The 26,680-nt window shown below is 42.5% G+C and overlaps 1 protein-coding gene across 1 annotated transcript in view; it reads right to left on the minus strand.

Annotated features, from left to right (window-relative positions):
* The window catches only part of LOC311224138 (sucrase-isomaltase, intestinal-like), a gene marked incomplete at both ends in the record, with an annotated part of 46,817 nt that overhangs the window by 13,934 nt on the left and 6,203 nt on the right, over positions 1–26,680 (minus strand). The window contains 4 exons of the mRNA XM_084308995.1: positions 4,443–4,567; positions 10,656–10,712; positions 11,121–11,205; positions 23,320–23,468. Of these exons, the coding sequence (XP_084165121.1) occupies positions 4,443–4,567; positions 10,656–10,712; positions 11,121–11,205; positions 23,320–23,468 (416 nt within the window). The remainder of the gene's footprint in view (positions 1–4,442; positions 4,568–10,655; positions 10,713–11,120; positions 11,206–23,319; positions 23,469–26,680) is intronic.

The raw sequence follows: 26,680 nt of genomic DNA on the forward strand, positions 1-26,680 counted from the left end.
TCTCCGGCGTGAGACGACGTGCCAGCCATCACCACCTGTCGCCGTTTGCCTGGAGTGGGACACCGTCTTCGTTCTCTAATTCTCTACGGGAGGTTTTCCAGTGTTCCCACTCCAGACGTCAAGCCGGCGCGCATCGCTCCCTATTTCCACGGGAGGATGCGTCTCTTCGCCCCGGTCCCCTGGGACCCCTGTGTTCTGCGCTGCCCGTCTGCAGCATCCGAGGAGGATCTCCGTGCCAGGCCTGGAGTGGTGTTCCCACTCCAGACGTCAAGCCGGCGCACATCGCTCCCTATTTCCACGGGAGGATGGCGTCTCTTCGCCCCGGTCCCCTGGGACCCCTTTGTTCTGCGCTGCCCGTCTGCAGCACCCCCGAGGAGGAGGAAGAGGATCTCCGTGCCTGGAGTGGGACACCGTCTTCGCTCTCTAATTCTCTACGGGAGGTTTTCCAGTGTTCCCACTCCAGACGTCAAGCCGGCGCGTCACCGCTCCCTATTTCCACGGGAGGATGGCGCCTCTTCCCCCCGGCCTCCGCTGTCGGGCCCCTGTTCCCGTGCCAGGCCTCCGCCGTCGGGCCCCTGTCCCCGTGCCAGGCCTCCACCGTCGGAACCCTGTCCTCATCCCTGTAAGCAGCTCTGGCCCTCGCCCTGTCCAAGGCCTTAACCCTGTTCTCTGTCCCTGTCTCCAGCCCGCCTCTCCGGGCCTCTGTCCCTGTCTCCCTCTCCAGCGCCCCTGGTCCTGGTCCTTGACTTTTAGCCCTGGCCCTGTCCCTTAGCCTTAGTCCCTTAGCCTGTTCGCCTCTTAAAGGCACAGTGCCGCATTTTCCATATTTCTTTGACTCTAGTGTTTTTGTGTTCTCCCTTAAAGGGACAGTGCCTCTTTTTGTTATGTAATAAATAAATGCCCTGTTTTGGCTTACTCTCATACCTGTCTTGTGTTGTGCGATTGGGGTCGGTTACAAACCATAACAACCTTGATCATACAAATTTTACTTTGGAGGGCAAAAAACTGTTTTTTGAACATAAATGTGCTTACTGTAACTGACTGTATTAGTTTCAAGTTTCTTTAATAGTTGTCATACAGAAGTACAGAATACTTTTATACAAAATGCTTCTTACTGTTACGCTCCAGAGACTGTGCAAGACAAGATAAGTATGAAATAAAATAACATAGTATAGCATGTAAATTAGAAGTAAAAAAATTAGGTCACAGTGTTCAGTATAGACATATGTACAATGTTCGATGCAGAGTAGACGTAACTGAGTTACCATATAATATACAATACTGTGTAGTGTACTAATATACAATACTATATAGTGCAAGGCAGAAATAGGATGAGGTGCAATTTAGGTACAATTTACAGTAGGTGTACGAGTTGTAGTGCAAATCCTTTATTAATAAATATAACGTGTGTTTGTGTGATCTAAAGTGTGGAGAGTGGGTGCTGCAGTGTGTTGTTTGTTTAAGTGAGTGTGTGCATGTGGGTGTGTGTGCTGTGTGCATTTGATGGTTGTTGCATAGTGTTTATTGTTCGTTTAGCAGCCTGATGGCCTGGGGATAGAAGCTTCTTCTGAGTCTTTCTGTGCTCGCCTTAAGACTCCGGTATCGCTTGCCTGACCGCAGCAGTTCAAAGAGGCAGTTGTTCGGGTGGCTCGAGTCCTTAATAATTCTCTTAGCCTTCCCCTTGCACCGCTTGTTGTAAATGTTCTGGAGGGTGGGAAGCCCCCCTCCAATTGTGCGTTCGGCTGAACGTGTTACGATTAACGATTGTGATAGATTAAACCACTGCTAATTATTATTATTATTACTTGCCAGACAGTACAGTTATTATATGGCAGACACTCAGAATAGACGGCACGGTGACAAGGAAATATCATTTATAGTATTTATTATTATGCAGCAATGTACAGAATGGGAATTAATTGATCACGCTTTTATGGCGAAGAATAGGATAAAGTCAGTGAGTAGCAAAGTCAGTTGGAATGAATAATTCCTAAGCTGGGTATACTAGACCAAACGCCGCCTGGCGTGGGATGGCACTATAGGGGGCAAACGATGGTACCGCTGGAGACAGGGGGTATCCTCCCAGAGATGTAAGCTCTGGAGGAAGGAAGAATGTTCGGATACTCAGTCTGTTCACTTGAAGAAAAAGGGTTCTCATACGGATCCGGTCCTTATAATCCAAGTGCTCAGTAGCAAGGTAATAGCTGTAATCCAATGCTCGATAGCAATGATGATAGCCAGCCAGCTTCGGTCCTCGAAGCTAGCCCGAGGTAAGATCTTCAAGGTGGTTAAATCCAAACGACAGTGGGTATTAACGATGCTCTTCTCCACGGTAGTACGTTCCACAATCACTATAATCCAACCAATACTGGTTCTACAATATCGCCGCAGCAGGTTCCAATATGCACATGTCCAGTAGTTCTGCGACTAGGCCTTCCTCGTGTGCTGGCACTAATTACTAAGTCCGCACACACTTGCTAAGGTTTTACACTAGCTACTAAATGAACGAACTGCTTGTTAATGCTACACACCGAACGAACTGCTGTAACACGATTCACACTAAATGACGACTCTTTACTTCACATTAAGCTAGGTCGAACTTGACGTTACTGCATTAGATCTGACACTTGCACTTGTTCACTTCGTACGTTAGGTTCACTAGATTAGGTTCACACTACTGCTGCTGCGCCTTCCACGATATATATACTTAAGGGGCTTTCTAGTGCCAAGCCTCAGCTCTCGTCTGGAATCAATGCGCCGGCACCAGGCATGTCCCAACATGTCCAGACTCGCCTTTGAACCTGACTCAGGGGCGCGGTACTTGGCGCCGCGAACGTCAAGGGCATTATCCAATGAGGAAAGCGAATATTACTATGATTCAAACGGAGGCTTAAAGGGATATAGCTTATATATATAAATAATATACAAGTTATATAAAACAATAAAACGTAGATTCTCAGTGTTAATCTGGCCCTTCACAACACTTACCTCTCAAGCCAGGTGTCTCCCTTCTCTGCAGGTTGAGTGAAATGGATGCCTCTTCAAAAATATGTTGTCACATGACCAACTTCTTCTATGGTTTTCTAGATAACAGGGGTGGAACTACATGCCCCTTGGCACTACTCACCCCACTCTCTCCTACTGTACATCTAAATTAATATCTTCATTTTGAATAAAATAGGCTCAGGAATCAGGATTGTTGAAGCTAATTGGCCTAATCCATGTCATGCACGCACACACACACACACACACACACACACACACATACGAACACACACATGCATACATACATACATACATACATACATACATACATACATACATACATACATACATACATACATACATACATACATACATACATACATACATACATACACACACACACACACACACACACACACACACACACACACACACACACACACACACACACACACACACACACACACACACACACACACACACACACACACACACACACACACACACACACACACACACACACACATACATACATACATACATACATACATACATACATACATACATACATACATACATACATACATACATACATACATACATACATACATACATACATACATACATACACTCACACTGCCCTGGCTTTAGGCAGAATCACGAACAGTAGTTTAAGAGAAGTTATTTATAATATTTCCTGCAACTTGCTTAAATTTTTTTTAAAGTTAATATTATTTACTTTCACAAAAATTTACAACAATTAAACACATGGTGGCGCTGGTGCGTTGTCATAGTGGCACTGCGTCCCTATGCCATTGTTTAGAGAAAGCCCTGTAGATCCAATCACAGATCCTCACCAGACCCATGAATCACTAAATTTAAATGATCAGACACTAACAAGAGAATGAGAGTGAGAACGAACACTAGCGACAGGTTGTCCAGGCAATGTTTCTCCCACAGATCCTCCCAATCCATACCAATGCATCCCACATGTGTTTCAAGAAACTCCTGAAAGCTTACTGGATGTACAGTATCTGATGTGCATAACATCTCCCAGATGCACATACTGATTCTTGTATCCATAGACTCAGTCTGTTGTTTTGAGATCCCAAAGGTTTGTGCATCCATCATTGTTTGTGTTCAAGGAATGTTCAAGAATGTTCAAGAATGGTCAAGGATCTTTGTAAAAATATTAACACAAATAAAGATATTAAAATGTGTGTGTGTGTGTGTGTGTGTGTGTGTGTGTGTGTGTGTGTGTGTGTGTGTGTGTGTGTGTGTGTGTGTGTGTGTGTGTGTGTGTGTGTGTGTGTGTGTGTGTGTGTGTGTGTGTGTGTGTGTGTGTGTGTGTGTGCGTGCGCGCGCGTGCGTGCGTGCGCGCGCGTGCGTGCGTGCGCGTGCGTGTGTGTGTGTGTGTGTGGTTGTATGTGTGGTTGTATGTGTGTTTGTGTGCTGACCTGTAGAACGTGTTGTTCTCAGGTTTCTGCCAGGGCAGGATGTATCCTCCTCTAACATGGAGGTTGATGTGGTTCAGAGGGGTTGGCATGGTAACCACCTGGCCACGCACACCAACATTCTCAGCCTGAAAAGTGACAAAAGTTATGTTTTTCCTTCACCAAATCTAACAAGTACAAGGGAATGTTTAAAAAAGTTACCCAGAATAATATATTGTATTAGATTCAAATGTATTGTAATTATACAGCACAGGTACAGTACAACAAAAGTAAGTTTGTCATCCCACCAGAGTGCAAATGTAACAGTAAAGTGCAATAGTAATATATAGGGATGTCCGATATTATCGGCCGATATTGGCATTAATTAATTAATGAATTAAAGAATTAATAGTTGTAGCCTCCCCAGCCCTCCTCCAAAAGATCTACCATCTTGTTCTCTCCGTGGATGGCTACTTCATCTGCCCCTCCACGGAGGTAAGGAACCTGGGCGTAATACTGGACTCAACCCTCTCATTTCACCCTCACGTCAAGTCTGTCACCAGATCCGCCTTCTTCCACCTCAGAAGTATTTCCCGCCTCCGCCCCTCACTCTCCGACACCTCAGCGGAAACACTCATTCACGCCTTCATCACTTCCAGCCTCGACTACTGTAACGGAATCCTTCTTGGTGCTTCCAAGAAGGTTCTGGATCGCTTACAGTACGTCCAAAACTCTGCTGCGAGCGCCGTCACGTGCACCAAACCCTGGCAGCACATCACCCCCACCCTGCAAAAACTCCACTGGCTCCCCATCAACTACCGAATCCCCTACAAGATCCTCCTCCTCACCTACAAATCCCTGCACAGGTTGGCCCCTTCCTACCTGACCAACCTACTCCACCCCTACACTCCAGCACTAGTACAACAGCTCCTCCAACTCCGACCTCCTCACCATCCCCCGCACCAGGCGTTCCACACTGTAGCTGCCCTCAGGCTGTGGAACTCCCTCTCCCCCTCCATCCGAGGCTCTGACACCATCAACCTCTTCAAAACCCACCTAAAAACCCACATGTTCACACTTACCTTCACGCAACACGGCACTGCTCCCAAGTAGCCCACCCGACTCTTTTCTTTTAAGCCACAGATCCCGTTGTTTTGTTTTGTTGTTTGTTTGTTTTTGTTTTGTTTTCAGTTTTTTGTTTGTTCATTTTAACCACTTCATCCAATTGGACAGCACCTTGCTTCCTTTTTTTATCTTATTTGTTTTTTTTCCTGTTGTTACTATACACATATATGCATCATTTTTATTTTGTATATATAATATATTATGTTTTTATTTTTTTTTACTAGACTTCACTCAGGTGTATTATTGATGCTCTCATTGATACTATGTTTGTTTCTGAAGTGTGTGTGTGTGTGTGTGTGTGTGTGTGTGTGTGTGTGTGTGTGTGTGTGTGTGTGTGTGTGTGTGTGTGTGTGTGTGTGTGTGTGTGTGTGTGTGTGTGTGTGTGTGTGTGTGTGTGTGTGTGTGTGTGTGTGTGTGTGTGTGTGTGTGTGTGTGTGAGATATAGAGAGAGAGGGGGGTGAGAGAGATGAGGAAGGGGCAAAAGAGAAAAAGAGCTGGGAGAGTGTGTGTGTGAGGGAGAGAGGGGGGTGTGTGATTAATCAGCCCTTGTGTGTGTGAATGTAACAAGTTCCTAACGTTTTCTTTCCCCTATTATTTCATGCACACTTTATTCATTGTTTTAAATTATTATTTTCTTTTAAGTTATTTTGTGCATCACTCTGTTTTGAATTTGATGCAAATTAGCAATGCATGAGGGTCATCCTTTTGTGTTAAATGGCTGCACAAAGCAAGCATTTGTTGACTCGCATGTTGATAAGAGTATTAAAACTTGGAACTTGAAAAAGATCTGTTTAAGGTAAAAAAAATAAAAATAAAAAAAATGCGATTAATTTGCGATTAATCGCGAGTTAACTATGGACAATCATGCGATTAATCGAGTTAAATATTTTAATCGTTTGACAGCACTAATATATATATATTTAAAAAAAAAATTTACCCTTTCCTTGTACAGTGTCCTTGAGTCTGAGAAAGGCGCTTCTCTCTTAAAATCCAATTTATTATTATTACTATTATTATTAAAATGTGATATCGGAAATTATCGGTTAAAGAAAAATTTATTTAACCTTTATTTACCCATGCAAGCAAGTAAGAACACATTCTGATTTTTTTATTGTCAAAAGTATGCATAATGTTGTGTTAATTCCACGACAAGAGATATGTAATCTTAATTACCTGAAATTGTTCTGTTTTTTTGGGGGGGGGAACCTTGCATATATCGGTATCGGTTGATATCGGTTGATATCGGTATCGGAAATTAAGAGTTGGACAATATCAGTATATCAGTAAAAAAAGCCAATATCGAACATCCCTAGTAATATACAATGTATAGGTGATTAAACTGGGTATAAAATAGGGTGTAACGGTACGTGTATTCGTCCCACGAATTTACGGTACGGCCGTCACGGTGCGGTACGCGCGCCCATACGACGAATACGCGCCACAGCGCAGTCACACCAGTCCCACATGCAGGCACTCGCGAGGTCCATGCGAGTGTGGCCGGGCACACCAAGTCAGACTTCAGAGCGGCGAAAGTGCACGGAGAAAGGCACATTTACATTGGAACAGCTGCAGGGTCATTACAATTTTCGTTTTCTTTCGTTTTAACCAAATTAAACCAATGGAAAGAAACACACACGCGTCGCAGACACACACACGCACGCCAACAAACACATCAACATTCTCCCCCTTCGGACTCACAGGCACAATCAAATAAAACAAAGAAACATACTTTTCCGGACAGATCATCTGAGCTCCACTGTGTTTATTCAGTCTCGTCGTGAAGTTAAATACTCTCTAGAAGTGAAAGTGAAACTTAGCAAGGATAAGTTGTTAAAGGGGCAGTAGGCAAGTGGATGCCTGAACACAGAATGACACCAGTATCACTGACTACCACGGCAAGCCTATAGAAAATTATTCTATTTAATAATAATAAATAATAATTATCATAAATATAATATATAAATTAAACTTTTAAAAAAAAGAAAGAAAAAAAAGAAAGAAAATGTATATTAATATATATTTTTTTTTAACACACATAATAATAATTATTATAAATATATTTTTTCTGTTGTATCGAACTCGTACCGAACCGTGACCCCAATACCGAGGTACGTACCGAACCGTGGCTTCTGTGTACCGTTACACCCCAATGAGTACTACTGAGTATTAGTGCTAATGAGATGTATGTACAGATTTGTAGTATTAATATGTACAGTGATACAGGTAAAAAGATACTATGGAAGTACGTTGTACTGACCAGCAGTGTAACTAGTAAGAGTAGGTAAGGGATATGTACAGATATATATTTTTACAGATATGTAAAAATGATTAAATGAAGGTACAGTATGTACAGACATAAAATGGATTATATACACAACGAATTTTTTTTTATCTGATGTGTTTTAAATTAAACAACTATTAATTGTTATCAGGAGGGACTTGAATTTGAACTTCAATCAAAGATGACAGCAAAATATAATATAATGTGTAAGTACAGAGTGAAGGCTGTGAGAATCCCTGGATCACTGCTGAGTTGTCTAATCTGCTACATGAGAGAGACCATGCAGCGAGTGTCAAGTTAGTGCTGTTCTCACATGCTGGGAAGAACCCTGACAACACTTTTGATACTCTTGTTGTTTTGAATTGTTACTATTCATGGAACCCTACATTACCTCACTGCTGGATTGGAGTTTGCACTGAATTAGGAAAATCTTGGTATTTGACGTGACGACTTGTCTTTCTTATCCAGTAAACCACATGTTGGTAATTGTGAAAAATTAACTGAGGTTGAAGTGAGGGGTTCTATTTCAGAAACAAGACCCGCTCCTCCTTTGAGTCCTGAAGATCTGTTGTATGAGGCTCATCATGTCAGATTTATCACAGTGTGTTGAATGGATGGTGACTGGACTGCATTCATATACAGCGTTTACCCAAAGCACTAATAACGTATGTTACGACCCTGGCTCAAAGGCATGCAACCTATGTGCAAACCAACACCAAAACCCGTGCTTAAACTCAAAATGCTACTCTAACAAGGAATTACTGGTATAAACTAAAGTACAAGCCAGGATTGGAAGAACGTGACAACTCTCCCTCTAACCACAGACAGACCTGCATGTGTGTCTGAAGGCCTGGTTTTAACCATGCCAGCAGGTAACCAATCAGCAGCAATTAGCTAATTAGTAGCCCTCACCTGCATGCCCAGTGACACAGGAATGATCAGGCTCATGGTACATAACACGTATATGCCTCAGATTCACCCATTCACTCACACATTCACACACACCGACAGTGGAGGCGACCATGCAAGGTGCCAACCTGCTCATCAGGAGCAGTTAGGGGCTAAGTGTTACTCAACACTTTGACGCGTTGCCGGGAAGAGCTGGAATCGAACCAGAGAACATTGCGATCACCAGACGACCAATCTCCCTCCTGAGCCACTGTTTTGCCCCGCAATGAAACCCTCACTCATCACCGCACACGGTATTCGAGGGCACGTTGGGAGTCTCTGTCCATAGGCTGAGCCATACTGGTATATATTTATCTATAAAGGGTCAAAGTGGGTATCAAACAGGAGGGAAGACTGTCAGGTTTGTGGATACTAAACAGAGAAGGTAAATACGACTTTGAACTGTTGAACAGTAATCCAGAAGTATAAAAAGTGTAAAAAAAACTGTGATTATATATGTTTGCACTTTATGTGCTAATTTCATGTCTATTATATTCTACTATTTATTGCACTATTTTACTCTGTTTATTCTATCTTACTCTTTCGATTATTGTCTATTTTTACCATAAACCATAAACAAGGTGGCCTGTTGGGATGTCTGCACTTTATGTGCTCATTTTATGCCTGTCTTTTTTCTGTTGTGAAGCACTTTGAGCTGCAGTTTCTGTATGAAATGTGCAATACAAATAAAGTTGTATTATTATTATTATAAAGATATTCTGGCTAAAGTCACGCCTACCTGTGCATATATATTGCACAGAGATCAAACAGCAACTAAAGCCTCAGATCTCAAAATGTATTTTTTCTGTTTGCCCCCACATGCTCAGACAGAGATGGGAAAGACAGCTTTCATGTTATCCTCTCCCTCTGCTTGGAATAGACTACAGAAGCACTTGAAACTAAAGGAGTTGGTAACTCCATCTGAATTGAAAGCACTTGTGAATGACTATATCAGTACCTGTCTCTGTTCTTAGTTATTTATATTGTTTTGTTAGGATTGTCTATTGTTTTATTTCTCTTGTGAGCCATGCCCATCTACAGTGGCGTTCCTAATTTATATGCCACACTTTTCTGGGGGGGGGGGGGGGGGGCGGGGACCAACAAGTTTCACCCTTAAACTATCACCCCCTCCCCATGTTGTATTGAGTGAGTGGGATGTGGGACCAGTTGCCTGCTTAGCTCACAGTCACAAACATGGCGCCCACTCCGACAAGGTTAATTGATCTGATGTGACGTGCAATGAGCGATAGAAAACTGATCATGCAAATGTCACCATTAAACAAAATAAAAATAAAATAATAATTAAAAACGATATACAGTATATAAATTTGCCTCAATATATATACATTTGAATCAAGATTCCACACTGGCCGACTTTGGATGGTTGCCTCTGCCATTGATGTGTGAATGTGTGTGTGAATGGGTGAATGTGAGGCATGAGTTGTAAAGTGCTTTTATATAAATGCAGTCCATTTACCATGTGTAACCAGGGCTTATAAAAAGGATTACCTGAAGATGTTTTTTTTTACTCTCTGAAAAGATACAATTATATCTACACCATGGTGTAGGCTTTGATCTGAGAAAAAGGGAAACTGGCTTATTGAAGATCGCAACTATGTTTCACAAAATCCTGAGAAAAAACACCTCTTCAAACATTCTATCGACACACAGGAAGTAAGAGCAGGACGTGTGTGGTAAACAGATGGTATGAGTCATATAGCCAGGAGGAAAAAGATGAAGTAATGATTACTATCGTTGAATAACTGTTGCTATTGTTATTGTCATTATCACTGTTGTTATTTGTGTTGCCGTCCTCATTCAGATTGTAATTGTAGATATGCTTTGTGATGCGATCGTTGTTGTCATTGTCGTTGCTGACTCACCGTGTGGAAGTCGTACCAGAGCGCGTCGGGAACATAACCGTCCACCTGGGTGGCTCCCTGTCAATAAAAGACAGCCATCGGACAGTCAACCAACACGAGTGATGCTGAGAGAAGCAGAGAGGGATACGGCCAGAGGAGGAGAGGCCTCTCAGAGCAGAGAGCAGAGAGCAGAGAATGACTGACAGCCATTTATTCAATACAGTTTGAATGGGTGATATCTTTCACTGTTTGTCACATGCTGTGTGTTAGCATATATCATAGTCTGTGTGATGTGTGTGTGTGTGTGTGTGTGTGTGTGTGTGTGTGTGTGTGTGTGTGTGTGTGTGTGTGTGTGTGTGTGTGTGTGTGTGTGTGTGTGTGTGTGTGTGTGTGTGTGTGTGTGTGTGTGTGTGTGTGTGTGTGTGTGTGTGTGTGTGTGTGTGTGTGTGTGTGTGTGTGCGTGCGTGTGTGTGTGTGTGTGTGTACCTGGTCTAAGGCAGGGGTAATGAGTAGAGCGGGTCCCCAGAGGAACTGCCTGTGGATGTCCCACGTCCTTCTATCATTCACAAACCTGAGGCCAAGACAGCACAGAAAAACATTATACCATAGGCTCGTTCTTATTTACCAACCCTGGAGTGTTTACCCCCCATGGTCATTAATGTGGGAACTGGGGTCCGCACCAAACATCCACACCCGCTCCACCTGTTTGAGGTGGTCTCGGTCTGCTTGAGTTGAGAACATAATTGGACCGAAAGCAGTAACATAGCAGAAATCGTGCGTTTAATAAAGCTGATTGGACAGTTTTTGTTTATATGTTTCATTATTTCTCCAAATGTGTGTCACATTCACTTTTAATAAGTTTAAAAAAAGAAAAACCCCAAAAATGTTGTCACACTGAACAAATACCTGCCATGCATAAGCCAAGTGACAGTAGACAGTAGCGCATAATTAATCACAGACAGTGATTAATTATGTACAATGTACAATTTACACCTAAACACACTTTATATTTATTGGTAAAGAATTTGCTCTACAACCCATACCTCATTACACCTTACTGTAAAATGTACCTAAATTGTACCTCATCCCATTTCTGCTTTGCACTGTATAGTATATTGTATTGTAACTGTAACTGAGGGGTACAATTCCCTGACTGTATTAAATAAGTATGGTATCATTAAACCACTACTGTCTTATGTACATTACTACTGGCCATACAGTACACAGGTATATGAGATGAACACCTCCACAATGACACGGTTCCACAACAAATATAGGTTAGAATAATATTTATTAGCAGCACGAAGATTATCTTACATTACTTGAGAATTAGAGTCGCGCTTGTAAGGCGAAGAATGTGCATGAATAGGTCAAGAGCGTAAGTCCATTAGAATATTACGCAGGAGATAATGAATACCACCTGTATCATAGGAACTATATATGGTACACTAGTAGGTCCGCTGGAGATACTAAAAGGGTTCCCACCGGTTGTAAGCCAGCAGGGGGGAGGAATGTTCGAATGCAAACTCTGGATCAACGGGGAATCAATAAGCTCCAGCTACGGGAGGCGGTACATTACTCCCTTGATCGGCAGACGAAAGCAGCAGCTATAATCCAAGTATGCGTGCAGCATAGGTGAAAACCAGCCAGCCTCTCCTAGAGACGGGCTCGAGTGATGTTCCTCACGGGTAAATCCCACACAGTAGTGGGTGTAGACGATTCTCCTCCGCTCCAACAGCCACAGGACCAAAGCAATAATCCAGCCGGAAAGGGCTCTGCATTCACCGGTGTAGATTCTCCGGTGAGCGGTACTTCACATTAACTAGGTCGAACTTGACGTTCTTCCACTAAGCTCTGACACTTTTACTGTCCTATTCGCACGCGGTTATAAGTGCTCTATTTAGATGCACGGTTGCTCACTTCACTTGGTCGTTGACTCGTGATGAAGGCTTTACGTTTGAGGGTAACACGTTTCTAGGTTAACTAACTGCTGTATCCACCTGCAACGTATTTATACGTACGGTGAACAATCTAGTACCAGCCTTATTTCTGTCTCGTATTCTTGCGCAAACCTGGGCATGTTGAGACAAGCCTTGGCGGTGGCTTTGAACTAGACATTGGGGGGTATGGCCGTGGCGCCTAGGGGATCGCTTCCAATAGGAGAACGAATATTATGGTCTGTCCTGTACCAGGTAAAGGGATATTCCGTGTATATGTACAAAGAATATACAAGGGATATCAAACGATATACAAATATTATACATGGGATCTCAGGCAATAAATATATATATTCGGTTTAATCTGACCCTTTGTAACAGTAACCCAGTTACTTCTACTCTGCATTGTACATTGTATATATGTATATACTGAACACTTTTGTCTACGTACTTGACTTCTATTTTATACTTGCTATACTGATTTTATACTTATCTATTTTTGTCTAGCACCATCTCTGGAGCGTAAGAGAAAGAAGCATTTTGTATAAAAGTATTATGTACTTCTGTATGACAACTAATAAAGAAACTTGAACTTGCATTCTGGTGTGTTGACAGAATCCGGCTATAGGGCGACAATAATGTGGTCAAGAGGCATGGTTTCTATCTTTCGCCTTTAACTGGCGTGGTTTCTTTATTCACATGGTAAGAGCAGTAACACATGAGTCCTTCTCGTGAGAGGTAGGTGGGGGAAGAGAGATCGAGTAGGAGGAGACATATCTATTTATACTCGCCACCTGGTGGGGTCTTGAGTAGCTCCGCCTAGAGCACGCTCTAGTGGAAACAGTTATATATACAGATAGACAGTTAATAACAATCCTACCTAGAACCTCTGACTTCAACACTCCCACTTAGGTTTGTATTAGCATACTGGGGAACTTCTTCGAAAGACATTTTACAAAGGAAATAATATAATCCAAAACATCAACAGAGTATGGCAGTCAATATCTACACACCAAACATGGCCTCTGCAAATCTCTTCAATTTTAATTTGGAAGCAGGTTTCGACATGCTACCATGTCGTCCATTGGACAATAATCAGTGTCATCCTTTCTTCTCTGATGACAGATCTGATGAAATGGTATTTTATATCGACATGTTTACATCTCTGTCGGCACACAGGGTTTCTAGCAATGGTTCTCTGGTTGTCCTCGTAAACAACAGTCTTCTTATATACATAGGTATCCATCCCTTCGAGCAGTTGTTCCAGATAAATACACTCCTGTATGGTCATAGCTAGAGCCATATATTCGGCTTCACAAGTTGATAAAGCCACGGTGGGCTGCTTCTTTGTTTTCCACGAAACCAGTGAGCTGTCTGCGTTCAAACTCACACAATAACCTAACTCCTCCTATCTGTGGTGTCAGCTGCCCAGTCTGCATCACTGTAGGCTTTAAGTCCTAGACCCTCGCTGCTCTTTCTGAAACACAGTTGTCTGTCTGCTGTACCTTTTAAGATAACGAAAAACATGTTTTGCTGTGATCCAATGCTCCTCTGTGGGGTCAGCGAAATGCTGTGACAGTTTGCTCACTACAAAACATAGGTCAGGGCGGGTACATGTTGTTAAATAAATGAGGCTACCCACAGCTTCTCTATACATTTTTACATATGTCAGTTTCTGAGCATCCTCCTGATAGTCTAGTTTTTGATCACATGGTGTTTCCCTTGATCTACATTGTTGCATGTCGAAACGTTTCAGGATATTTTCCACATATCTCTTCTGGGATATTTTTACACAATTTGCAGACTGTTCAAAGTCCATACCTAGAAAATGCTTTAACCTCCCAAGGTCTTTCATTTTGAATCTGGTGGAGAGCATCTCTTTCACCTGTGCTAGGCTTCTGGTGTTGTCTGCTGCTATGATCAAATCATCCACCCAAATGACGATGATCACTTTTCCTGACTCCTCTGACTCCCTCGAGTAAACACAGGGGTCTACTGGGTTCTGTAGGAAGTGATCTTCGATAAGGCATGTATGAAGCATCTCGTTCCAATTTCGCCCAGACTGTTTCAGGCCGTAAATGGATTTTCCCAGCTTACACACTAGCGTCTCCCCTTTCTTTTCGTAACCCTCAGGTTGTTCCATGTATATCTCCCTATCTATGGGTGCGTGCAGATAGGCTGTTTTCACATCTATCTGATGTAGAATTAAATTGCCTCAGCTGCTTTCTGCACCACTACCCTTATACTGGTCAGATTGGCTGTGGGGGAGAATGTTTCACCGTAGTCTATCCCCTCCCTCTGACTGTAACCCTTAGCTACAAACCTCGCTTTGTACTTATCGTGGCCTTCAATACCCTCCTTGATTGAATACACCCATTTTCCTCCAACTGTCTGTCTGCCCTCTGGTAACTTGGTTAGCGTGAAGGTGTGGTTGTCCTCTAGGGACCTCATCTCCTCATCCATTGCTCTCTCCCATTTACTTGATTCAGGGGACACTATGGCCTCTTTAACACTTTGACGACCGTTCGGCGCCGTCTAATATGGTGCTAGAGGACCAAGGTTTGTTGACAAACCGATGTGTCTTTGTAGAGCTATATCTATACTTTATAGCAGTGGTCCAGTGGCGTCGTTAGCCCTGGGCTTCCGGGGCTTTAGCCCCGGATGTTTTTCTCCTAGCCCCGGACCTTTAAAAAAAAAATAAAAAAATTGTTTACATTTTTTTTTTTTTTTTTAACTTTTTTTTTAACTTTTTTTCTTATGTCAGCATCCCCATTGACTGTGCTGAATGTTTGTTAGTGTTTGGTATTTTTTGTTGGTTTTTAGTACTTTTAATCCATTTTTAGTAAGTAGTTTTCATTTGATCCTATCATTCTTTCATTCACCGATTTGTGGACTTGAAGATGTGCACTTTAACACAGCAGCACCTGGAGCCATCCATACCCATGTCCAGTGTCCACTGACAAAGACATGCTCATGATACTGTGATAAACTATAATAAGCTTTAATCGAACCCTGGTTCATTTCCTCGGATAGTCCGGTTGATTTGGGGTGGTGTGAAAGCTCATTCACTCTGCTACGGTTCATTTGAGATGTGAATGCAAAGCGGACCAAAGGCAGGAAAAGACCCAAAAATCGAATATTTTTTTTATGAGAAGACTGAAACATAATTATAATGAAACACACAATAGTTTTTTTTTCGATTGCTTAAGCATGATTTTGAAAACGGGGCCCGGTGTTTCAAAACACACAATTAGCACAACCACACACACAATTATCAGAACACCTCAGATCCTTTGCTAAATTAAACACTTGTCAAAACCATACACTAATTTATAAAAACTACATTTTGTTACCATATGAAACACACGTTTCATATGACTCAATTCTGTTTGAACCAGTTACACACACTGCTGTGCTTAACCTAAAACACATTTAGCAATTCTACTTCTCAGTGATTAGAGTACTGTAAGTGAAGTATGCAGAGAATGTGCAAATATACAATAAATTCACCAAACACTACACAAGACCAATGCTGTAGAGTAGACTGATGAAAATATAATTTATTTATCTACATATACCCAAATCAATGATGCAGACTGCTAAAAAAAACATTTTCTCTCCATATACCCAAATCAATGATGCAGACTGATGAAAATATAAATGTTCGTCCCAGTTTTCATGCTACTATGTGCATAACACTGTAAGCTCAGCAAATATCAGACAAACATAAAATACTGTATCCAGTACAGGTTAAAATTACAGTAAAACAAAAACAATTTTGAAAAAATGTAAATAGAGTACAGAAAATACTAGACATTATCTCTTTGCCTATGGATCTGGCAAGATAATTTTTTGTTGTGATTCTCCATGTTGACATGTTGACTGATTTGGGAAAATGGGAGAAAATGTATATTTTCATCAGTCTGCATCATTGGTTGTCTTGTGTAGTGTTTGGTGAATGTATTGTATATTTTCACGTTCTCTGTGTACAGTACTTCACTCTCTTTCCATTTTGGTTGAAGACAGGTGAACTCACCTGCTCCTTTTTTATAGTGCTTAAACCTGATTGGTGTATCTACAATTAAGCAATGGTGTGTTTGTGCATCTGATGGCTGTGTTTAAACAATTGGCTCATATGTGTGGTAATTTGACATTCTGTGTCTAATGTAATGGAAGTGTGTTTAGTGTTTTGCAAATCACTGTGTGTATTGTTTTGCAAAAAGTGTGAGGCTGATATTGTGCTTATAGGGGTGCAAATCTGGGCCTACGTTTTGCTCCTTGAGTGTAAGGTTTTGATAATTGTGTAATACTTTTGATTTGAGTGTTTATGCAATTGAAGAAAACTGTAAAGACTAGAGATGAACTGTTTATTTCTTTTGTACATAGGCTGTGCATAATGTTTGTTTGTTTGTTTGTTTATTTGCTTATGTGTATGATTCTTAACTGTTTTTATTTTGTTATTGGTGTTTATGTGTGTATATATGTACAGTATATGTATATATATATATTATATATATATATATATATATATATATATATATATATATATATGTATATATATGTGTATATATGTATATTTGTACTCCTGTTGGGGCCTCTTGGACCAGATCAATGTTTTATCTGGCAAAATAAAGGTTAAATAAATAAATAAGAAACTGATGATTTGGTCCTGTTAACTTTGAATTTTCTATGGGAACAGCCCAGATCCCTCTCATGGACATGGACCTCACTTTGAGAACCTCTAATGATTCGAGTTCTTCAGTATTCATCTCTAATTATTCTAAAATTGCGTATTTCTGTGTTTAAAAAAAAAAAAAAAAAGGGGGGGGGGAGCCCCCCTCCACCCCCCCGGGATGAAGCCCCCAATGTTTTCTAACCCTAAAAACGCCCCTGGTCACCAACCCGTCGATCTTGATCGACTGGTCGATCTTTGAGACCTTCCCTGTAGATATTTCCCCGAAAAAAAAATGTAAAAAAAATAAAAAATGTATCTTTCCCTGTGTCAGATTTTAAAACAACTCTTTTCAGAGTATTTCATTTTTTATCTGACATTACAAAAAATCTAAAAATAAAAATGGTTATGATCAGGGCTGAAGTTGAATAAAAGATTTATGACGGTTTAGACTGCATTACTCTCTGTCACAGTGATCTCCTGGTTGTTCCCCACCTAGGTTATCTAACTATCGTGCCGCCGCAACTAGAAACACTGGCCTGGCCTGCAGTGGCCTGACTGCAAAAAAATATATAAAAAAAAATTATAATAATTTTTTATTTAGTACCACCAGCAGTACCACCAAGTACCAGTAGTGGTACGCGTACCACAGGTTGAGAACCACTGAACTAGAGAATGAAAACGTACCTCCATTCTTATGTCCTCATTTTGAGGTCGCTCCCATTTGTTTACATTTGGAACACGGATTGGGCCTTTAAACTTGTTTACTAAATCAGCACATGCATTTTAAATTCCCCCTGACCAGCTTCCTTTTTTAGATTCATTCATTATTTTTTCTTTTTTTCTTTTCATTACCTTTTCAAAAAACTATTTTACCATTATGGTGATAAACCAACAATATAAACATTATTATTATATTACTATGAATATAATATTGTTTATAAAGGATGAAATAGAATCATACTCTGTTATGTCGTCAATTGCCAGCTTCTCCCAAGCCCCCGTAGGATAGGGCACAGGCTTCAGTGGAGAGGTGGGTGCGACTGCTGACTTGTCATGTGACTGACATGTGTTGCATGCTTTGATAGCCGACTCAACCTGGGCATCCATGCCAGGCCACCAGTATACTTCTCTGAGTCTCTGTTTTGTCCTCACGATTCCCTGGTGAGTGTCGTGAGCCAGGGAGATCAGTTTGGGCTGTAGACTCTCTGGGACGAGCAGTCTATATGGGCCTCGCACGACACAGTCATCGTGTAGAGAGAGTTTGTTCTGTAGTTTGAAGAACATCCGTAGGTCCGGGTCTAGATACTTTTTGGATTTAGGCCATCTGGAGGTGAGTATCTCACATAGTTTCAGTTGCACCGGGCAGGCAGTGCATGCAGCTTTGAACTCTGCCGCCGTGATAGCTGAGAGATTAGAGACAAGGGTTCCACTTCCACGTCCTCCTCCTGGCTAGGTTCTGAGCCGGGTAGTGGGAGACGGGACAGGCAGTCCGCAGTGACGTTTTCTCTGCCGGGCTTGTACTGAATGTCATAGCAGAATGACATTAGCCTAGCGGACCACCTGGCCACGCGCATGCCCGCTCTACCTTGACCTTTTGAAGAGAGCAGTGTAGTCAGGGGACTGTGGTCTGTCCGTAGTGTGAAGTGTCTTCCCCACAGGTATGTCCTCCACTTTTCCGTTGCCCACACACAGCCCAGCGCCTCTTTTTCCACAGTAGAATATTTTCTCTCTGCCTGGGACAGCGTGCGGGAGGCGAACGCCACAGTCCTTTCTGAGGCGTCCGGATGCATCTGGGTGAGGACGGCGCCCAGACCTTAGTCCGATGCGTCTGTAGTGACGACCGTGGGCAGCTCAGGGTCAAAGAGTGAGAGTGCAGGGCTATCAACTATGAGTCCTTTAACTGCCTCAAAACTCTGCTGAGCCTCAGGAGTCCAGTCGAATGTTGCTGACCCTCGGAGCAGCGCTCGCAGCGGCTCCACGACAACGGCGTAGTCTGGGATGAATTTTGAATACCACCCTGTGAGCCCCAGGAATGACCTCAGCCTGATGAGATCTGTAGGTGGGGGTAGCTCAGACACAGCAGCAGCGTGAGATGCGTCAGGTTGTAGTCCTTTTGCTGACACTGTGTGCCCCAGGAAAGTCAGCTCTGTTTTCCTGACGTGACACTTGGAGTAGTTGAGCTTGAGCCCCGCGTCGTCTATGCGTCGCAGCACCGCCGTCAGGTTCCTGTCGTGCTCCTCCACTGATGTACCTGTGACAATGATGTCATCGAGATAGCACTGGACCCCCGACAGACCTTTAAGGATTATTGACATCATCCGTTGAAAACAGCTGGGTGCCGATGCCAGTCCGTACGGCACTCTCTTAAAGCGAAAACAGTCCATCATGAGTAATGAATGTCGTCAAGCTACGGCTGTCCTCGTGTAGTGTAACCTGGTGATAAGCACTCTGAAGGTCTAATGTCGAAAACAGTGTCGCGCCCCTCAATTCTGTAAACCGTTCCTCCATGTGGGGTAGTGGAAACCCATCTATGACTACTGCCTTATTTGGCTCCCTCAGGTCCACACAGAGGCGTAATTCTGCGTTTTTCTTTGTAGTAACGACTATGGGTGAGATCCATTCAGATGCCTCTACAGGCTCTATTATGTCCTGCTCTACCAGTCTCTTTATCTCCTGGGATACAGCTGCTCTAACTGAGAATGGCAACCTACGTAGTGGTTGTTGTACAGGTCTGACTTCTGGACGTATTTTCACCCTATGTGTGAATGCCTTTGCACACCCAAGTGTATTTTTCTCAACACTGGTCGCAACTGAATTTGTCTGGTTGCACTGAGCTGACGTGACCTTGCCATCTAGTATCTGCATCTGTAACGCAGTAAACAGGTCCCTCCCTAACACTGGAGACCCATTCTGCACAATGTAAATTTCTGCATCAGTGCAGCGGTCACCAAAAGCTACACTAGCCTTCAAGCATCCATGAACGGGGATTGCATTACCTCCGTAGCTGACTAGACTTAGCTTTGGTGTTGTAAGAGATGCATTAGGGAATAATTGCATGTAACTCGCTCTGGGCAAAATAGACACAGCTGAACCTGTATCTAGCATGAGCTCAATGTCCTGACCGTCACGTTTATCTGTGCTAACCTGCACTGTACACACTATCTTTTCAACCGAACGTGCACCCTCTACCATGCACAATACAGTCACTTCAGGTACAATCTCAGACTCGGTTACCTCACCCACTCTGTTAGAACCCCGACACACTTTTGAAAAATGTCCCTTCTTTTTACACGTGTTGCGCAGTGCATCCCTAGCAGGGCATCCATCAAAGCTGGCGATGTGTTGAGGAGAGCCACTTCTGTAACATGTCTTACCCTGCATAGACTGTGTAGGCAAGGGTTGCGGTGACGCATTAAAATTACCCCGCTGTGACTTGTACTGTCGCGAGCGTGAAAACTGGACCGCCTCTACTGTCCCTGAAGCATGACTTTTGCCTCAGACACCGCAGTTTCAATCTGAGCAGCGATCATTACAGCCTTGGTCAGTGTCAGTGGAACTTCCAGTAGTAACCGCTCCCTGATGCGTGCTGAGTTGGTCTTTTCGACCAGCTGGTCCCGGATCATTTCCTCGTCCATCTCCCCGAACTCACAAGTTGTAGCTAGCTTTTTTAGAGAGGCAACGTACTGGTCCGTGCTCTCGCCATTGCGTTGGTTACGTTGACGAAAACGGTAGCGCTCCGCCACTACATTAACTTTCCGTGTAAAGAACTTTCTAATAACTGATAAAGTTGTGGCGTACTTATCATCTGCCACAGTCATTGTATAGAAAAGTCTCTGTCCTTCCACTCCCAAACAATGGACGAGCAGGGCACGCTTGCGCGCGTCAGGTAGCTCCTTCTCGGACATGGCTAGTAGGTAATTTTCGAACGAGCGGATCCATGCCTTGAATGGAATGGCTGGCTCTCCGCCGTTTTGAAGAAAAGGTGCCGGTTGACTTAGGTTCAACATCGACATCGTCGTCGCCAATATGTTATGTCGTAATGAGAATGAGTATGGACGCTTTAGTACCAGCGTCTGTCTTTATTCACGTTCATACCAAGAGCTAACTTGCTCAGTCATTCACTCCACCTGGTGTGTCACGCCGGGGCCACATCCAGCCCGGTGTAACCCATGCTCTAGGTTAGAGCTCCGCCTACAGGCCTAATGGAGACACCACATACTCAAAAGCCCAGACGATTTAAATAACTACCGCCCGATCTCCAACCTTCCTTTCCTTAGTAAAATATTAGAAAGAGCAGTGCCCGCCCAACTCCATCAACATATGTCCAACTATGAGCTCTATGAGCCTTTTCAATCCAGCTTCAGAACAGCACATAGACAGCCCTCCTCAAAATTACCAACAACCTCCTCCTTGCAGCTGACTCTGGCCACATCCGCATCCGCATCCTCATGAACCTTTCTGCAGCCTTTGATACAGTTTCCCATTCCATCCTCCTCAACCGCCTATCCAACCACCTTGGCATCACTGGCTCAGTACTCTCCTGGTCCTACCTCACCACCCGGACACAGTTCATCACCATCTGTGATTCCAGTTCCACCCCGGCCCCAGCCAACCAAGGCATCCCCCAAGGTTCTTTACTTGGCCCAATCCTGTTCACCATCTACATGCTTCCCCTTGGTCAGATCATCCGCCGCCACAGCCTCAGTTTCCACTGCTACGCCAATGACACACAACTATACCTCTCCACCAAACCATCCACCCAGCTCCCCCCACGCTCCCTTGTCAACTGCCTCCACAAAATAAAAACCTGGATGTCATCTAACCTCCTCAAACTAAACAACAATAAAACTGAGCTCATGGTTGTGGCACCCAAGTCCCTTCTCCGGAAGGCTGTAGATCTCACCCTGGACATACAGTAGACGGCTGCTCCATCTGCCCTTCCCCAAAGGTCTGCAACCTGGGCGTCATCCTGGGCTCCACCCTTTCTTGCCACGTCAGTTCTGTCACCAAATCTGCCTTCTATCACCTCAGAAACATTTCCAGACTCTGACCATCACTTTCCGATTCCACTGCAGAGACAGGCTCCAGTATGTTCAAAACTCAGCTGCCAGGGTTCTCACCCACACCAAACCCTGGCAGCACATCACCCTCATCCACCTTCACTGGCTCCCCATCAAATCCTGCATCATCTACAAAACCCTCCTGATCACTTACAAGTCCCTCCATGCCCTGGCACCTCAGTACCTCACTGACCTCCTCCACCCCCACGATCCTCGGACACTGGTCAGCTCTCCATTCCCAGAACCAGACTGTGGACCTTTGGGGATAGAGCTTTCAGCGTGGCAGCTCACACCCTCTGGAACTCCCTCCCCGCAGAACTCTGCAACGCCCCAACTCTGGATTCCTTAAACTCCTCAAAACTCACCTCTTCAACATGGCCTTTGACCCCTAACTACCTCATTGAATGTTGTATGTGTGAGTGTCTACCATGTTTGTTATTGTTGTTTTTCGTAAAGCGACCTTGGGTTTTATGAAAGGCGCTATACAAAACCATGTTATTATTATTATATCCTTGTCATACTAACAAAATGGTTGCTTCTTAGAAAACAACTCTCCCACTCTTGTTTTTTAGTTTGGAGATAGATTTAAGGTAGGTTTATCAACACACTGGTATGGTGTGTTGATAAATCATCAGGTTCTACTTTGAATCCGTTCTAAAGCATTGTACCCACCACTGAGCAATATATTGCATATTAATTTGAGGCAATATAGTGTAACATGATCTTATCATGCTAGTTATTAACCTGATATTATGGAAAAAGCATGATAAAAGGTCCACACCGATATTAAATGATTGGATTAAATGATAGCATGTAATAATTTAGCCATGACGTTAACAAAATGTTATATTGTGTGTATGTGCATGTGTGTGTGTGTGTGTGTGTGTGTGTGTGTGTGTGTGTGTGTGTGTGTGTGTGTGTGTGTGTGTGTGTGTGTGTGTGTGTGTGTGTGTGTGTGTGTGTGTGTGTGTGTGTGTGTGTGTGTGTGTGTGTGTGTGTGTTTGAGTGCTTACTCATGCAGCAGTGGTCTGACCACAGTGCTTCCCTTGCTGTGAGCCTCAAACATCAGAGTGTAGAGGTAGGGCAGGAGTGTGTAACGGATGTTCAGAACGTCCCGGGACGCCTCGGCAAAGGCTGGTCCCCAGGCGGCCGGGTCCTGTCTCTGTTGATTAAAAAAAGAAGAACAATCCAGATCAAGGAAACATTTTGGGAAATAGTTGTATATATATATATATATATATATATATATATATATATATATATATAGAAGTGAAAGGAATGACCTATGGTCAATCGTCTCCCTAAGATCAGACGCCTCACCTTTAAGACCTAAGAAAAGTCAAACATACCAGTATGAGAAACGTGCAGGAGAAACGTGGAGGACCATTTCAAGATAAGATAAGATATTCCTTTATTGATCCCCTTGGGGAAATGCAGGCATCATAGCAGCATGATGGAGGGGGGATGGGAGGCACAGGTAGTAGAATACATGATTACAGGTTTTGATTGATTGATTGATTGAAAAGTGTATTAACAGATTGCAGAATGGGTACAGTACAGTACAGCTCAATACATACAATTTTTTAGCCACTAGGGGGAGCCCTCTCAATAGGAGAGCCTTTTCTCCCCACCCCCCAGCAGGGGATAGAGGAAAGAAAATAAATACCTCTGACACCATGGAATTGTCAAACTTTGTGAATGTTGTAAATGTTTATTATAGTTCTTTGAATGTAAGTCGAGTAGAGTTAGCAGTGGCTACAACTACAAATATTATTTTATGTGACATGGGTAGAACGGGAGATCATTTCGAATGGAAAGATGACACAAATTAAAAGTATTAAGATGATGTCGCTGAATGTTAATGGAATGAATAATCCAATCAAAAGGAGTAAGGTGATGATGAAGCTTAGAAAAGAGGAGGCACAGGTTATTTTTCTACAAGAAACTCATCTAATACAACAAGAACATGAAAAACTGAAGAGATTCGGATACGAGAATATGTTTTATAGTTCTTTTAAACAGAACCTTAGGAGAGGAGTAGCTATATTGATTAAGAATGCAGTGAAGTTTGAATTGATTAAAGAAGTGAGAGATAAAGAGGGGAGATATGTAATGGCCAAGGGGAAAATGGAAGGCCAAATGGTAACATTAATGAATATATATGCACCCCCAGACAGTGAGAAATACCTATTTGAAACAATCTTTGATATTATAGCAATGGAAGGGGAAGGGGTTTTAATCTGTACAGGAGACTTCAACGTAGTATTGAATTACGACATGGACACGACAAGCACAAAGAGATGGAGAACACACATTAGCAAATATATGAAAATACAAATGACAGAATTAGGAATCACGGATATATGGAGAGAAACACACACACTAGACAGGGAATACACACATTATTCACATCCACACACAACATATTCAAGGATAGATTACTTCCTCATGACAACAGGGGACAGATACAGAGTAGAAGATTGTAGAATAGGGGTAACAGACATATCAGATCACAGCGCAACATATCTGACAGTAAATCTGAAAAGAAATTGAGAAAAAGGCTAGATATGTGAAACAGACATACTATGAAGGAGGAACGAGAGCGACCAGACTCTTAGCTAGACGAATCAGAATACAACAGAAACTAAATACAATACACACAATAAGAGACACAAACACAAACAGGTTACTAAGAGAACCAGCTGAAATAGAGAAGACTTTTGTAGAATACTATAAGACACTATACACACAACCGAAAGCGGCAGGAGAAGAAGAGATAGAGACATTCTTAGAAAAATTAGATTTACCATCGATAGGAAAGGAACAGAACAAAATATTAAATGCAGAGATAACAGAACAGGAAGTGGGAAATGCGATCAGTAAAGCAAAGAACAATAAGTCACCAGGTAGCGACGGATTCCCTTCGGAATTTTACAAAACATTTAGACAGGAACTGAGGCCCATATTAGAGGCAGCATTTAGACACACAATGAAAAAAGGAACAATGCCACCCTCATGGAAAGAAGCCATAATTACTACGATTCCAAAGGAAGGGAAGGATAAGGAACTATGTAGTAGCTTCAGACCAGTGTCCATACTTAATGTAGATTACAAGATGTATACATCGATAATAGCCAAAAGATTTGAGACATTTATGCCAGATATTATAGACGAAGACCAGACCGGATTCATTAAAGGAAGAAAAACACAGGACAACATAAGAAAGACAGTGCAGATAGTAGAGGAGATACAAAAAGAAGGAGGAAGTGCAGTACTAGTTAGCCTGGATGCAGAAAAAGCATTCGACAGTGTAAGCTGGATATTCCTATATAAAGTATTAGAGAAATTTGGACTAGACAAAAACGCGATGAAAACAATTAGGGCATTATATCAAGAACCAACGGCAAGGATTAAAGTAAATGGCAACCTGATGAACCGGATCAAACTAGAGAGGGCTACAAGACAGGGCTGTTGTCTTTCGCCGACGCTCTTCGATATATTCATCGAACCACTGGCTCAACTAATTAGACAGACCAAGGACATCAAAGGGGTGGAGATAAGGGGAATGAATGAATGAATGAAAACTTTATTTAACAGATTGCAGAATGGGTACAATACAGTACGGCTCAATACATACAATTGTTAAGGGGATGCAGACCTGAGAAAGACGTTTGTCTTGTTTCCATCAGGGTCCCCCATTTTCAATTCATATAGAACATAAATTCTATATGAATTTGATTCTATATGAATATGAAATTCATAAACAGAACATAAATTAGGACTGTTCGCAGATGATGTGATATTATATATGAGACAACCAGACACAAGCTTCCCGACACTAATGGACATACTGACAGAATATGGATATTACTCAGGATATAGACTTAACGTAACAAAGACACAGACCTTAACATTGAACTACACCCCAACGACAGAGATCAAAGACAAATACAAGATTAAATGGGATATGGACAGGATCAGATACCTAGGAGTGAATATTACAAGAGAGGTGGAGGGACTATACGATGCAAACTATACACAGATTAATCAGAAAATCAAACAAGACCTAGAAAGATGGACAGTAATGCCTCTAGACTTTAGCTCAAGGATCGAAATTATAAAGATGAATATATTACCAAGGTTACTATACCTATTTCAGGCTCTACCTATATTAATACCACAAAGACAGTTCAGGGAATGGAATAAACAGATATCAAGATTCATATGGGGGGGGAAAAGGCCAAGGATAAGATATGTGACTCTACAATTACAAAAGGAGAAAGGAGGAATGGCAATACCTAGTTTAGAAGATTACTACTACGCAGCACAGCTGATAATAGTAACATGTTGGTGCAACGAGAACTATGAAGCCAA

This window comes from Notolepis coatsorum, assembly GCF_963971535.1.
Source record: "Notolepis coatsorum genome assembly, chromosome: 1".
Lineage (NCBI taxonomy): Eukaryota > Metazoa > Chordata > Actinopteri > Aulopiformes > Paralepididae > Notolepis > Notolepis coatsorum.